Source organism: Xiphophorus couchianus, chromosome 22 (assembly GCF_001444195.1).
Source record: "Xiphophorus couchianus chromosome 22, X_couchianus-1.0, whole genome shotgun sequence".
Lineage (NCBI taxonomy): Eukaryota > Metazoa > Chordata > Actinopteri > Cyprinodontiformes > Poeciliidae > Xiphophorus > Xiphophorus couchianus.
In genome coordinates, this window is record NC_040249.1 from 16071373 (window position 1) to 16087624 (window position 16252).

At 38.3% G+C, this 16252-nt stretch overlaps 2 protein-coding genes across 3 annotated transcripts; one reads left to right on the forward strand and one right to left on the reverse strand.

Moving 5' to 3' along the window:
- The first annotated feature begins 228 nt into the window (after positions 1 to 228).
- pla2g12b (phospholipase A2, group XIIB) lies at positions 229 to 3824 on the forward strand. 2 transcript variants are annotated; one of them, XM_028006114.1, is made up of 4 exons: positions 229 to 844; positions 1291 to 1379; positions 2056 to 2221; positions 2326 to 3824. In XM_028006114.1, the coding sequence occupies exons 1-4, from the start codon at positions 355 to 357 to the stop codon at positions 2442 to 2444; spliced, it is 864 nt and encodes a 287-aa protein (XP_027861915.1). In that variant the 5' UTR covers positions 229 to 354; the 3' UTR covers positions 2445 to 3824. The 2 variants fall into 2 exon arrangements, with proteins under 2 accessions (XP_027861915.1, XP_027861916.1); XM_028006115.1 differs by having other exon boundaries at positions 230 to 844; positions 1291 to 1367.
- Positions 3010 to 15876, reverse strand: oit3 (oncoprotein induced transcript 3). Its single transcript, XM_028006095.1, has 9 exons — positions 15673 to 15876; positions 11546 to 11920; positions 10780 to 10890; positions 8637 to 8759; positions 8431 to 8553; positions 6762 to 6922; positions 6269 to 6681; positions 4169 to 4268; positions 3010 to 4036 (listed from the first exon to the last, which is right to left on the reverse strand). The coding sequence occupies exons 1-9, from the start codon at positions 15728 to 15730 to the stop codon at positions 3884 to 3886; spliced, it is 1617 nt and encodes a 538-aa protein (XP_027861896.1). The 5' UTR covers positions 15731 to 15876; the 3' UTR covers positions 3010 to 3883.
- Between the last annotated feature and the right edge of the window lie 376 nt (positions 15877 to 16252).

Consider the following 16252-nt stretch of genomic DNA (forward strand, 5'->3'; position numbering starts at 1 on the left):
AAATACAAAGAGCATTTTCCTCTAGTTTCCATGTGACTCGAATGGTAAAAATCTACTTAACACGTCGTGACTAAAAACTGTGGTAAACGTGATCAAAGACGTGTTTAAGAATGACTAAAAATGAGAGAATTAGCTGAATTTAAGCAACCTTTCTATGTGCTGATATGCTCGGACTTTTACCCCTGATATGACAGAGTGCCTTGCTGTCGACAAGAACCTTATCAAAGGTCAAAGTCTGCACTCAGGCTAACAGAGTCAGTGAGAACTAAGCTTTGGGATGTCCCTCACTGTCTGAGCTCTTCCTTCTTTTGAAACCTGACTGAAGACTGCTCGGACTGTAGCCAGCTGACGAACATGTTGCTTCGGACTGCGGCCCTGTTCCTCCTCTGTGTGTCTACAGGAATGTGTGCCACCTTGGGGTACTTCCAGACTGAAGCCTTGGAGGATGGGGAAGTTGCTGCTGTTGTTGCTCAAGATGTGCCTCTAGATTATGCTTTTGATGACAAAATATTTGGAGCAGATAACTCAGGAGTAGACCTACCTGAAGTCCAAGACAAAGAGCCAGAAACGGACAAGGATAAGCCGGATGGAGACTCTGCCACTATGGAAGGGTTTGCAAAGAAAGCAGTTACTCAGGACCAACCTCCACCTGAAGAGGAGGTCAATGAGATCAGGCCAGTCCAGACAAATAAGGCCTCCAATAAACCACTGGCACAAGAAGAAGCAAGCAGTTGGAGCCTCAACTCCATCAGGGACAGTTTCCAGACGGTGCACGGATACTTCGACTCCCTGGTGGAGCTGGTCGGGGGACACAACGGTGTCTGTCAGTACCGCTGCCGATATGGTAAAGATCAATCTTGCACTTTCACTACATTTTAGCTTTGGTGCTGTCAGAGGTGTTGCTGATAACAAAAAGTGTTCAGAAAAAGCACAGCAGATTTAAGGAATCCCCAAAAACTGTCCTTATGGTTTATTTTGATTATACATAGTCAACATGTTTTGTCCTGAATTAAAACGGATTTGTTGACGGCGTGGGTCCTTTCTGTTATGCAATCAGTGCACAGAAGTTGCATCACATCTGACAGCAGAGATTTACAGTAGCTCTGTGATTGGGATGTGTGTTTGATTACTAATGTTGTCTAACAAACCTCTGAAGTCTTCATGAATCATCTCTACACAAGATCAGCTGCAGATGTTCTCAAACATATGTTGCATGACACCTGACAGAGATCTGTAACAAACGTCTGGGACCTTCACAGAACAGCTGTGTTCATTCTTATTCTTCCACAGGAGCACTCCCACTTCCTCGGCCCGGCTACAAGCATCAAGAACCCAACGGCTGCAGCTCGTCTCTCGTGGGCTTCCAGGTGAATGCTGCTGTAGGTGGCCTGCTCATAGCACCATCAGCGCCAACAATTATCCGAGTATTTTCCATCTACAACAGGGTTGTTGTTGTTTTTGATGAAAGGAACAGAAAAATCTCATGGCCTTTCGTCATTTTGAGAAATTAGAGACACTTATTTTATTTAAATCAATATGACAGCAAATTACAGCCATTTTATATATATATATATATATATATATATATATATATATAAAGAATAGGAAGAGTAAAGACCAAAATTGGAGAGAAACAGCTAAATTTTTTAGATTATCTCAGAAATTTTCTAGAAAAAGTGTGGACATTTCTGAGTCTCAAAAATTATTCTCATGCTTACAGGATTAGGTAACATTCAGAAACTTCTCAGAAACTTTGCCGACTTCTGATCACTTCAATAAGTGAAATGTTACCCTATTTCAAAACTTTGTCAGAGAAAAAGTTAAATGTATTCATCTTGATGATGACACAACGTGGATTATCTGTTCAGTTTATTGAACATTAAGCAGAATGAAAATGAAATGTAACCATTTTAAAAATTGAGGGGCAAAAATAAATATGACAGGATTTTTTGGACACCATTAGTCAACGAAAAACTCTAGCGCGACCTCTGGTAGCCACAACAATACCCTGTGAATTGGTGAACCACGTTGACATATTGCTCTCTTTTACACCAGCTTGACGTGGGAATCCCTGCTATGACAAGGTGCTGCAACCAGCTGGATGTGTGCTACGACACTTGCGCTGTGAACAAGTACGACTGTGATGCCAAGTTTCGCTCGTGCCTCCATGACATCTGCTCTGACCTGAAGAAGAGTCTGGGATTTGTGTCCAAAGTGCAAGGTGAGATTTTTGCAAAACTTTGGTTTTGTTTATTAAAATAACCTGGTTATTTTAATAAACAGGAAGGAATTACAAAAATCATTCATGTATTTTTCTTCCATCAGCTTGTGAATCAATGGCAGATGCCCTCTACAACACAGTGTGGACTCTGGGCTGCAGACCTTACATGAACAGCCAGAGGGCATCGTGTATTTGCGAGGGAGAAGAGAGAGATGAACTGTAACACAGAACACTGTGGCCCACTCCTCTGTATATTTCAAAGATAACAGAGTCATGGACATTTCCACATATTACAACAAGAGAAGACACTTCTCAAGAGAGTCCTCTTAAAGAAATAGTTCAGAATATATGAAGTGGAGTTCAAGGCTATGAGCAGTTAATAGCTTTAGGTGTCTTCATTTTGCATAAATTCAGATTAGATGAAGCTAACAGCTAGCCTGAAAACGGCAAAGACCAAAACAGAAAAATTTATCTCATAAAACAATTTCAGTCTCCAAAGCTATTGCTATTTGGTGAAACTCTTAATAGTTCCCGTTTTTGAAAGGTTTCATAAATCCTCAGAGCTATGGAATGATAACGGCTAGCTAGCTATGGGGCTATTATTTTAGCTGAACAATTTAAACTAAAAATGCTTCTATCAGTGAGATATAAAGCTGTCCAGACTTTCACAGGCAGCAAGGAGAGTTAAGCAGGCAAGATATTAACTGCTTATAACAGAAACATGGAAAAATCTGAACTATCCCTTTAAGATTCAGAAATGAGGAAATTAAAAAGATGTAAATGGGGAATTCAGTGATTCAGAAGATTTATTAATACAGGGTCCAAACAGATATTGTGAGTCTGAAGATGGCCTTTAGCGTCTGAATTAATTGCTTATGCATATTTACCTCCTCATTGTAGGTCAAATTTGGTCTTCTATGACTCCATTACCATAAATTACTTGATGACTCCAAACAAAACACCTGATATGAAGATGAGAAGAATATTTTGGTCGGATTAATTTTCTCTTGATTGAAATTTCAAGATAATAACTGGAGTGCAAGCGGCAGTGTGTGTGCTGCCGTCTAAAATTTCTCACACATCTTCAATAACAAGTCGAATGCCTACTACACCACATAGTTTAAGTTATTTTTTACTTTCTATCTAATTTGAAGTTAAATGACAACATTAGCTATAGGTTAGCTTCCAGAGTAATGAACCATGTGCATAATATCTGACATGCTCCCAGCGCTTTGATTAAGCTCAGCAATGAGTCAAAATGCATCAGTGGAAGGGCCGTGTGTTGTTTTCCAAGTTAATGATGGTATGAAATTTAAACTAGTCTGAGTCTCGAAGCTGCAATCAATCCAGAGAAAATGTCCTTACAATGGCATCCTGATAAACATCTGCTGTGCTGTGGGCCCAGCCATCAGGTTTGTAATCTGAATGTCAATCATTATAATGTCAGTAATGCAGCTGTGAGACGCTGAAGCTCGGAAGAATATGTGTATTCTGTGTGTATGTCTATTTATGTGTGTAGGACTATAAAGGGACAGTGCAATGGACTGTATGTCTGCATCTATTTGGTGCTTTAACTACCAAATAAACTGAAAGGGTCACCTCATTTGCAAGAGTAATTTATGTGTTGGCATATTTGCTACTGGTTGTTTTAGAGACACTCGTCTAAGGTATGATGTAAATAGGTCCTTTGTTCAATGTTTGCTTTTGCTGATCGTTTCTAATCCAAATCTCCCGTCGTGCACGTCCACGGCAGCGCTGGGTGCAGCGGGTGTCTCCTGACCCACACACCAACACCCGACAGTGGAGGAACACTTGCTGCAGAAACAGGAAGCCATATTGTTTTTGAGGCAAATGGCATCTTATACCGGTAATTCATTGCAGTCTGTTTCTACAGTACAGAGCAATTCACACATTCATGCTGGCTCCCAGCATGCTAGTTTTACTTACTTGGCTGTCCTTGCCAATGAACTTGAAAACGGGGACGTGGTAATGCTTGGAGAGCTGGTCCTGTGATGAATACTGTGTCACCGTTTCATCTGAGATGCATCTGAGTGAGAAAAACAGAGTCAGAAAAGCAGTGGATGTTTGGCCACAGCACCTGCTCATCCATATGGGTTTTTAAAGGCAGTTAGTCAGCATCAGCTGTTCTAATCTAGAGAAACCCACAGATAGCAAATAAACAAAGAATTTGCTGAATGAAACGTGGAAAATAACCAGAGGATCAAGTGAAAACGAATGAGAGAGAAATTAATAAATACTGGGAGTGTGAATGTTGGAACAATGAACCAGGCTGATTACTAACGGGTTGCAGGTGCGAGGGGAGAGAGAGAGAGAGAAAATGGCACAGGGGCAGAGCGAGAGTACGCAACAGAGGAACTAGAAAATAAATCTAGCACTAAAGAATGACTAAACATAATGAACCTAATAAAACCACATTATCAGACAAAAGAACAAAATATGGTAAACTAGAATCACTAAGACAGACTGAAGAAAGTTAAAACAGACACAAGGATGAGCTAATCATAGAAAGACAGAATAACAATGAAACTAGAATTTTTATTTAATTTTTTTTATGGACTACTTTTTGTCTTGAAATAAATGGAATATTTTAGGAATAAATCAAACCCCCAATGCAAGTCAAAACAACCCAAGATCCTAACAGAATCTGGTTAGCATCTTCTGTGACTGTACATTTATGGCATGTTTTATTATCCCGTTGAAGAACCCAACTACAGCCCATTTTTAACTTTCTGGTTGACGCCACTAGATTTTTATAATAATTTAAGATACTGCATTTGGAAGGAAAAAAAGCCTCCAGAATCCTCCCTCATGTGGTACTTTTACACATATTTATGTTTCACTCCAAACCCACACAGACGTGTTTGTTGCTAAAAATCTCAATCTTTTTCTCAGATGACCCAAACACACAGATCCAATTACATTCCCATTAGAGTTTAGGAAACAATAAACATTTAAATTTATAATGGTGAGACAAAAAACGCTTTGTTACTGAGACTTGTTAATTCCAAGATGCTCTTTGCTGCATTTCTCCAACTGTAAACTCAATGTAAGATGATGATGCTCCAAAAACACACAAACAACTATATATTTTTTAGACTTTTTGCACATAGGAAGGGTGCCAATACATTATTTTCATTTTAAGTAACCATAAATCTAATTGAATTATGCAGCTGCCCTGCTGGTGCCAGTACAGCAGCAAAGGGAAAATTCACACTGAAACGTAAAAGTGATAGGACTTTAAATTTTTCTAACTCCAGCTTTTATGTTTTCACTCTACAATCGCCAGTCTGTGGAGGATGACATTGCTTTGAAGAAGTTTGGATTTTTTTTGTCCTGCAGCTGTCAGGCATCCAGTGAGGTCTTGGTGAAGCTACAGCCGATTCTGTGACTCTTGCAAGATTAAATGTAAATCTGATCAGAACCCAAATCAGCTGTTTTCAGAGTGTTCTCCTCCATGAACAGCTGATTTTCTATTTCCTTTTTTTTACAGATTTTATTTTTCAAATTATTTTTCTTTTTTTTTTCAAATAATCTTTTCTTTTTTTTCATTTTTGTAAAATTTAAATCTGAATAAGTAAAATATATAAAATCTGAAAAAATAATTTGAAGAAAATAAACTCTGAAAAAATAGTGAACTGAATTAATGTAGTTTGAAATGTTGCTTAAACAATATAAATTACTCTCAAAATGAATTTTTTGATTAAGAAGGGTTACAAAATTTAATTTTTGAGATGTATTTTTTTCTTTGTTCTTTTCTTGCAATAATATTAAAACAACTTTAGTTTTGATCTGCATTTAAGTTACTGTCTGAGGAAAGACTAATTCAAGTTAAATAACATAAATTTGGTTTCTTGTTAAGTAAACCTTGTGAAATAATAAATATAGAATATGAAGATTTTTTTTTTCTGTGAAGTCATTGTTTTGGAAAAAATCATGTACAACAGAACAATAAATACGGATGAAAAGCATAGTTTAAGTCTTTAGCTGTTTCAGGCTAAATAAATAATAAATAGATCGAATATTCACCCATCTTTGATGAGGTAATACTTCAGGGCCTGGTTGGCTTTGGGTCCTGGAGTAGCGAAACAGCTCTCCACCAGGACCGAGAGGCCCTCCACTCTCTCCTTCGGCTCCACCCCAAAGAAAAGCGAGTCGTGGAGGTGGAGCTGCGGCGGGCTGCGGTAGGGCTCAGAGAACTCTGCGTTCTTGAACAGCTCCAAGTTAAACCCAAAGACGCCCTCGCTGTGGCTCTCCAGCTCCAAGGCCGAGCCCTGCAGAGTTGCCTGGTACCCGTCCGACACCTGGTACTCCCTGGGGAACTCACATGTCACCGGGAGCAATAACTTGCCGGTTCGGACTATTAAGTCCCTGCTGCTGCCGGGGATGCTCTTGGGCAGGCCCGTCACCAGGTTGGTCCCAACTATCTTGTTTTCTGTCACCTGGGAGGAAACATTTTTTAGCCTTCACCTTTCACCTTTCGACTCAGTTTACTCTCAGAGTGTAAAGCAAAGCAGCTGACCTTCACCACTGTACCACAGGTTTTGAGGCTGAAGCTCAGGTTGATGTGGGTGCCATTGGAGACTCCTTGGCAGGAAGAGTTTGTCAGTGAAAGCTCCAGACCTCCAACAAGGTCTTTAGGAACTGACACCGTAATCGAGCTGGGATCACACCGGACTGGCACTGGGTGAGAATGAGAGGAATCGTATTCTCTCACTGATGCCCACAATGACATAAAATCATGCAAATATACACACAATATAGCCTATACTTTCCCAAAACTAAGAAATAGTTTTCTGGAACTTTCCTTGTGTAATTTCTGAAACTTACCTGAAACGTAGCAGGCACTCTTCTTGAACATACCAGGTACTTTGCTCAAACGTACCTGAAACTTACTGACTGACGTCCCAGATCTCACCAGATACTTTCCTAGAAGTGTTCTGCAATTTATTGTTACTTCTCTGGAACTTACCGTCAGAGGTTGATAGTAACTAGTCACATTTACTTGAGTAACATTTTGGAAAATAATACTTCCAGGAGAGGTTTTACAACAATTTACTCTTACTTTTACTTGATTAATATTATCTTGAAGTATTGCTACACTTATTTGAGTAAAACTCCTGTGAGTATAACTTCACTGTAAGAAGAACAGAGATATTTTAGCTCACCTTGCATCAAATACCGACACACCTACAGTTTATGTCACAGTGAGACCTCTTGTTCATATACAAGCTTTGTTCTGGTGTTATTTTCTATCTGCTGAACCTGCTGTGCTATTTGGAGGTCAAGTACATGTACAGTAAACACTACATATTGTCACTGGAAGTACTTTACACCGTTTAGATTTATATACTATAAATACCACATGAGTTTAATATTATACAAATTACTTGTCTCCTTATTTCTTTTACTTTGTAATTAGATATTTGTATAGTATTGTTGTCAAGTTAGGCCTCAAATGACCAGAATCTCACAGAATTTTATATTTTTTCTGATGAAATCACTGTAAAATATTTCTACTTGAGTATTCTTTGGGTACTTTACCCACTTTTCTTACCAGTTACTTTCCTGGAGCTTTCAATGTAAGTTATTTCCATAAACTTATCAAACGTTTTTCATGTACTCAAAGAATTATTTTCCCAGAGTCTAAATGGTTCAACCTTTCAACTTTCTTGGTCATTTACCTGAAACTTTCCATGTATTTTTTTTTACATTTTGGAGAACTTACTGGTCAACTTTCTGGAACTTACTCAGTACTTTCACATGCTGGACTGTATTATGACGTGACATTCAATACTTTACAGTATTCATAGGACTTATTGGATACTTTCCTGAAACTTATTAGGTATTTTTATGAACTGAACAGTAATATGAAGTGGCACAAAATGTGGGACTTTCCCATAAATTATCTGGTAAGTCACAGGAAAGCACCTTGTAAGTTCTGGAAAGCAATATCATATGTGATAATAAATAAAATGCCCAGAAACAAAAAGCTCAATGTGGCTGTTGTAATATTTTCTTTAAAATGGTAAAGTTGTTAAAGACGAGTTATTATAAATACGATTACAGATTGAATGTTACTGTTATTGCCGTTGGAAATGCTTTTTATCTGTTAGACCCCTGGAGATAAATAAAAGCATGTGTCTACTCTTTATCTAAAACATCTACCTGCTTCACACACAGGCACCCACCCTGGCATGTGCTTTTATCTTCTCCCAGCTCCAGCCCTCGGGGACAGCTGCACTGATAGGAGTTTCGCATCTGGGAGCAGACGTGGCTGCATCCGCCGTTGTTGACGTGACAACCTGCAATCTCTACAGAGGACAAGGAGCAAGGAAAGTAGTGAGAATGCAAAGCTGGTTCCTGTTTCATTATCTCAGTTTGGAGAGTCATATACCTCTACAGTTGCGTCCGTCCTCATCCAGCACGCGTCCTCGTCCACACTCACAACGCCACGAACCCTTGGTGTTCACACACGCCTCGGCACAGCCGCCATTCTCTTTATCACACTCATTTACATCTGAACACAGGAGACACAGAGCCTACAGTCAGATACTATCATCAGATGAGTCTTGTTTTAATCCACCGAGCCGCAGATGGGTGGAGTTTATCACCTCCAGGCAATACATTTTCATTTTTCATAGATGATGATTGATGGGCTTTAAAATGGAACTTATAATGCTGAGAGGAGCCCGGTGAAGAAATAATGACGGATGAAATAAGAGTGAAGAGTAATGTGGGAGTGCAGGAGAGAGTGGACGGTGTGAGGATGGAGAAAGTCATTTCCAGAAAGCCTGATTGGGTTTATGAGTGACTGATGAGATAATGGCAGTTTGTAGGTTTATGGGCTCCCACACATTGGACAGATGCATAAACCTTCTGCATGACATCAGAGGACATTACACTCATTCATCATTTTTAATAGACTCTGACCTTATTCAAACTTTTAAATGGATGCGTCTGAAAAGTTGTCAGTTTTTATTATGTAAACGGACTGGATTGGCATAGCTTTTAATCCCAGTTATTTACTGAGAACAACCAAGAGAAATAGAAAATGTAAATACTTTTTAAACATTGTTATTTTGGGTTACTCTTAGCAAAGTTTTAGCACTTTTAAAAATGTAAATCTTTGATTTGCATTTCTGGTGATGCAGATAAAAAATTGTTAAAGACCCGTTACTTCCCTTTTACTATTAGCACGTTGTCCTTGCAGTCCTTTTACTATGCTAAATGAAAACAACAGGAACAGGATGTAAGAAAATAGAAGGTATGTGTTTCCTTGTATTATAATGCTGTCAAGGTGTGAGCACTCACTGCTAATATGGATAAAAAGCAAATAAAAACATTTGTGGCATGAAAACTAGCTGTATAAATGCAGCATTTTTTGGTGGTAAAAATAAACGTTATGAAAGAGGCATGAAACAAAAATCTTCATGCATTTAAACAATTATTTTTTCAGGATGAAATGATTTTATAATATACTTCAGTTTTTTTTTAGGTGCATAAGTTTGAATTGGTTTTGAAGTAAATATTATGTGAAATAAGTACATACACAACTAATTTTGTAGCTAAGGTTCTGGCATAATTTTGGCTCAACATTCGGCAAATTTTCTTATCAATATTAGTTGAGCTGTTTTAAATAGTTTTACCTTTGCAGGATTGTCTTGGGTTATTCCAGTAGTTTCATCTCAGCTTGCTTAAGATATTCAAAAATTATAATTTATGATCTCAAGCCAATCATATTCTAGAAACAGCAGTGAACCCACTTTAACTTAGACAATAAGCAGAGGTTTTGCAGGGAAAATGCATGAAAACATGTCAATAACACCTCATCATAATCCAACTTGCTAATTGACTTTAGGGGTGTAAGTAAATTAGCCTGTTTAATCTTAGATTGCTTGTGTATTACAGAAAACTCCCTGTGGTTTCAAACTTTCACAAAAATGTCTGTTTTTAAGAATAATGAAAGTTGTTACTTTGTTATTACTTTGTGGGGGAAAAAACTGTTTTAATGAAACATTAAAAGCTCAAAATCAATATGCTATTCATTTGTATGATGAGTGCCTTTGAACATCTGACCATAACTTCAGTTCATAACGTAATACTTATACTTTTCTGTTGAGGGATGAAAGTAAAATAAAACCAACTAAAATGTTTCGGCAGCAGTTTAAAAATGAATAAAAGTAGAAGTTTCTTTTTTTCAGGAATGATGCATTAAAAAAGACTCACCAACGTTTTTTAAAACCAGCTTTTGTTTTTCTCATGTATCTTATTCTATTTATTCTACTTTTTCAGTGAAGAGAGAAATTGACCACTTGACATGACCGTTAAGTATAGTCAACACAGAGAAACAAGCAGCTCGTTCAAAAACATAGAGGGGGTTTGTCACAACAAGTGGAAGCTCAACCAGAATTCAATATGATTGATTGACTTGTTATTGTTTTTCCTCAAACATTTCCTGCTCATCTGTTTTCAGTGTCCTCTGGTTTATCTCTGCCTTCTGCACAGTTTATCTCTTCCTCCCTCCCCGCCTGTCTCACCCAAGCACGTCTGCCCGTCTGGTCCCAGGACAGTTCCCGGCGCACAGCGGCACTCAGGCTCTGGACATCTGGGACCTTTGCAGTCCACCTCATCACAGATATCATAGAAATCTGCACAAAACACACAAAAATAGCATCAGCCAAAAATGAAAATGCCTCCTAAACAAGCAGAAAAAAAAGTTATTTACATATTTGTTAAAACTGTCACTCTGTTATGAAAGTATGAGACAGATCATTTGTGAAAAAAATCAAACTCCTGTGCCTTATCCCACCCAGTAGTCTCAGTCCTAACTACAGAACCAACCAATCAGAGCCAGGAGAAAGGTCTTAGCGCTGTCAATCAAGCTTGTGTAGCACTGCTCACACTCTCTCCTCATAGCTCACCGCTATGCTCCAGCTCCTTCAGACAGCTAATCTACCATGAAAGCTCAAGCTAGTTAGCATGACTAATGATGACAGCAGATAAACAGTTTTCCTGTAACTGTAAGATGTTTCTGCACAATTATCACTTTGAGCAGCGTATACACAAGCATGATTGACCGTGCTAAGCCCTTCTCCTAGCTCTTGTTTGTAACCAGGAGCGACACATTTCTTGAGATGGCAATAGTAGCTCAGGGAGGAAGTGGAGAAACTTAATTTTATCCAGATTATCCATCTCATATACTGTCAGGACAGTTTTAAGAAATATGTAAAAAAAAAACATCTTTTTGTAAAAGTTACATTGTAGCTGTAAGGAATCTGAACAACATCTGAGATGTTCTCTTACGGCCACAGTAAACGTGGAAGCAGACAGAAGGCCTGGGAAGGCGGTAGACAAAGTATCCTCCAGGACAGGCCTTCACATCAATGCTGGCGTTCCACTGGCAGCAGTTGTCCTTGAAGCTGGCGCAGACTGGCAGCGTCACAATCCCCTCATGGAGCTGTGGGTGGGTGCCATTGAGCCAGACGGGGGCGTGGGTCCCGCAGTGGTTCTCAGAGATACAGAAGGTAGGCATCGCGTCCCCGGCCATGCCAGTGAAGCGGTACCACTCCCCAGACATGTGGCTGTCACACAGGGGCACACTGGACGACCGGTTGACGTGGAAGTCCGAGTTCCTCCAAGGTTCGTTCAAGCTGATGTAGGCAGAGCAGGGGTCAAGAGCTGAGAAGAGAGGGTGTGCAACATCAGAAACATATCAAGTGTGAGCAGAAACTTTGAAAGACTTTATTACAGTCTGAAATATTACTGTCTAGAGCAAGGGTGCCCAAAGTCGGTCCTCGAAGGCAGGCATCCTGCAAGTTTTAGTTCTCTCCCTGGAAGTACCAACAATCTTTTCCACAAGTCAATGTTCTTCTTAGGCCTTCTAATGAGCCATCATTTGATCCAGGTGCGTTAAACCAGGGAAAGAACTAAAACGTGCTTGGATGCCGGCCCTCGAGGACCGACTTTGGGAACCCCTGGTTTAGAGCAACATGTCCCTCAAGATAAGATATCAAAGATGACCTATTACGCTTCCCAGAACAGGTTAGGATGTTTTGTTTGGGCTATGCAAAACATGTTCAGTACATTTAGTTGCACTAAATTGTTCTGAGATGGTGACATTTCAGTCTGGTCAGTTTTACTCTCTGAGTTTCTCTGAGTTTTGAGTTTTTTGTCCTTGAGATTTCTGCATTAACATTGTGCAGAGCATCCTACTCGGTTTGAGTCCAGTCAGGGCTTCTGAAGGCTCAGGCTCATTTTTCACCACCTTCCATCAGAGAGGCAGAATTTGACTCCCAGAAACTCAAAAACAGACTCATGCTGCCCATTCCTTACAGCCATTAGCTTTCACTCTTGGCTGATTCTTATGATCCTTCCCTCAGCTTGGCTCTCTAACACTTTCCACAGGTTATTTTCCAGTGCTGTGAGTTCTGGAGGCCACAGCCGTACTTTAATCCAGCTCCATTACAGTTGGATGGAGACCGACATTTTGGAAATCAAATCTGTATTAGTGAGAAAATATGTCACTTTAATTTAGGTTAATGTGAAACTAGATGAGACTCTTAGCTTTGATGTTCTCTCCATTAATTACACCCGAATCTTAATAGATGTGAATATATTTTTTCATGTACTTCAGGAAGTCAATTTAAAATGTGAAACTCATGTATTATATATATATTCATTATAGACAGCATGATGAGTTTCAAAAGTTTATTTTTACTAATTTAGATGATTATTGCTTGCAGTGAATAAAAACCAGAAAAACTGCATTAAGAAAATCAAAATGTTGCATAAAAATAATAAAAACAGTTTTGATTGAGATCACTACCTACACAATTATGGGGAAGACCTCTAACTCAACAATTGTCTACTAAACTGTCACTGAAAGTGGCTTTTATGGAAAGTGGAGTGGAAGAAAAAAATCCTGTGCACAAGCAACAAGTAATGAATGTTTAATAAATTCTTTATTGGTCACTTTGTACGTAACTATGACCGTATCTGAGTTTCACTGTTTAATTGAAATACTGAAATAAATTCTGTTCCTTTCTACTCTGTTTTATTTAAATTCATTGGCATACACCTGTAGTTTAGAGCAGGTTTTAGAGTCTCTGCTTTGCCATTAGCAAACATTATAACTCCCTCTAAACGATCTGTCCTGCTCATTTGGATCCAACCAAGATAAATGGAAACACGGGGTCAGGTGTGACTGAGGTAAAAGCCAATGAGCTGTCAACACAGAACTCTTTATTCTGAAACTTCTGTCCGTTTTCAGTTGTTCAGCTGAAAAAAAAAGTGGAAGCTGTAAACAAAATGTAGAAGAATAGTCAATAGTTTCTCTCCACTCCATGTCCTCTCAGCACAGTAATTAAGAGGCAGATGCAAAACAAAAAAGACATGACAAGCGTGGGTAATGAAGGGGATTGTGTGAGACTGTTAATGAGTTTGTAGATGGACCGGAGAAACAGCAGGAGGTTGATCTGCTCAACATCCTCAGAGACAAGATGGAGGCAGGAAACAGGTGAGCTGGTAACACTTCACCCACAATCTGCTCACTCATTTTTATCTTAAGTATTTACAGTATTCAATAAATTAGGGGAGCTGTAAGTTCTGATTAGTCTAATTTGTCAGATTTAAAGTAGCTTTTGAAAATGGACAATCTTCAAAAAGGTACTAAATATGATTTTCATTATGCCCAAACTTCTGTTTTTTATTGGTGTGACGTAATAGTTTAATTTGAAATGTGTTTTTATAACCTGTAAGTGGATAAACATCATAATTAACAGAAATAAAGTCTTTCAAACATTCATCTGTGTGTAATTAGGCGGTAATTAGCATTTTTTTTCCCTGTAACCTGGCACCATCCATCTCTCCTCTTATTGTCTAAATAAATAAACAGTAACAGAATACACACGGCTAGCACTCTTCAGATTTTTATCTGCAATTTAAAAATTGAAAACAATTTATCCCTTTAGCACCCAACTTAGCAGCTCCGTGATACTTTATGTTGGCCCATCATGTAAAAAGGTATGAAAGGGTCACAAAGGTTACAGTTACATTTTGTAATGTGTGGATTTAATTCAAATTACTTTAACTACAATGCAAAGTTCGTCTATTAATATTTTTTAGTTTCTGATAGAAAAAGTGAATTCTGAGGTGTTTGTTCCTTTCAGAAGGAGTAAACATAAAAACAACCTTTTATGGGATGAGTGCGTAAACTAAAAGCTGCATCAGACACTTCATCTTTTGCACCGGGCAATAAAAATACCCCCAACATTAACAGCAATTTTTTCCTCTGGTGGAGACATACGACTGACCCGAAGCTCTCCAGTTCCAGCTGCACAGAAACGGCTGAGCGCTGACTCATGAGGACGGATGCTAATGTGAGCGTTAAATCTTCCAGATGGGGCCTGAACAACTGAGTTTGGATGAGTCTGAGCAGTGTTTATTTTTGCCTTATTTATGTATTTGTGCCTTATTTTAATTTAAGTCTAGTTATTAATAAAGCTGATGATTGCTATGATTTTACAGCCTCTGTATTAAAACCATTTACTTCAGTTCTGGTATTCCTGGAATAAATGTTTGCCTGTTATGTGGACGATAATCTCTGGGTTTATTTCACTCAAAAAAAAAGGACTGGAAAATGTATCATCATCAGAAATACTGAGATGGTTACTTTGTAAAAAAAAAAAAACACAATTAAAAGAATGCATAACCTGCATAAAATATTTTTTCCCCTCATTGTCTTACAATAAATCAATAATTTTCCTGCTTTAAACCAGTCAGTACTAAAACTGTTTCTATTTATCAGGAAGATATGAGAGAGATTGTTCTACTACTTTACATTCACAAAGTTTCACAAAGTGCTCAATTTTGGAGGCAAGTCATGAGGTTTGATGAAACCAAACTAAACGTATTTGGCTATAATGGCTGTTACAAATTGCGTAAAGGAAGTGGGTTGCAAGATCAGAATCTTAACAGTGAAATAAAATGTGGGTGGCACCATGTTGTGTTGGTGTTTTGCTGCATAACTGATGGACTTCAGAAAACAGATGGCATCATGAGAAAAGAGTATTATATAGAAATATCAAATAAATATCACAAGTGATCAGTAAGGATGTTAAATCAATGAATCAATATATCACTAAATTATGTACAAAGTTGATCACATCAGAGAAAAATAACGAGTTTATAAAGTGCATGTAAATGTCTGGTTTCAAATCCACATATAACAAACATTCATGCACTGGCCACTTTAAAAAGGTTGTGCATCTAAGACTATAGGAGATAATATACCTTAAGACTAGAGAAACCATGTAATTTAGTTTTGCAGCAGAAGAAATGACTGAAACACGGCTGGTACGATATAAACTCTTCACTGCATGTTAACCGTCTGAACAATAATTGGTGTATAAATACATGAACAATTCACTCACCTACACCTGCAAGTCCAAGAACCTTCTGGAGAAGATTGAGAATAACTAAGAGCATCATGGTGGATCGTTTTATCTGAGTTCTTCACTTAAATAAGTTTACTTCTCATGTCTGCCTTAAATAGCTGCCTCTTATCTGTGTCATATTGGAAAGCCTCTTTCCCACCTTGAACTCTTGACCTTCCACTGGCCAAATCCACAGGCGAGACCACCCTTCCATTGTTAGTCCTCTGTCCTCCTTCCTTCATTTACACTCTTTATTTATTTGCTGTTGTGCTGGGAATGATTGGAGTGTTTGGTTTAGCATAATGGATCTTGCAGTGCTGTAAAAACTACACTGTAAAACATTTGTAAAGTAAAGTTAACTCAAAACTCAAAAATTAAAATTTATCAAGTCGATTCAACAAGAAACCCTAACGTTGATCTTGAACTGTGAGTTGTTATGACTTCCTGTTGTGATTTTAATCACTTTACTTCATATTATGCAAGAAAACTTTCACTCAAAATGTCAAGTTAAAATAGTTATTGTTTTAAGTTATTAGAATTTAAATTCTTGACTCAACTGAACACAATATCCAGTAAT

Excerpts from the sequence above, each read along its gene's own strand:
- pla2g12b (XM_028006114.1), top strand. The coding sequence starts at position 355 with ATGTTGCTTCGGACTGCGGCCCTGTTCCTCCTCTGTGTGTCTACAGGA. Across the intron at positions 1,380-2,055 it reads GCTTCCAGGTGAATGCTGCT|CTTGACGTGGGAATCCCTGC; the intron begins GTAGGTGGCCTG and ends CTTTTACACCAG. Across the intron at positions 2,222-2,325 it reads ATTTGTGTCCAAAGTGCAAG|CTTGTGAATCAATGGCAGAT; the intron begins GTGAGATTTTTG and ends TTCTTCCATCAG.
- oit3 (XM_028006095.1), bottom strand. The coding sequence starts at position 15,730 with ATGATGCTCTTAGTTATTCTCAATCTTCTCCAGAAGGTTCTTGGACTT. Across the intron at positions 11,921-15,672 it reads TCTTGGACTTGCAGGTGTAG|CTCTTGACCCCTGCTCTGCC; the intron begins GTGAGTGAATTG and ends CTCTCTTCTCAG. Across the intron at positions 4,269-6,268 it reads TATTACCTCATCAAAGATGG|ATGCATCTCAGATGAAACGG; the intron begins GTGAATATTCGA and ends TTTCTCACTCAG.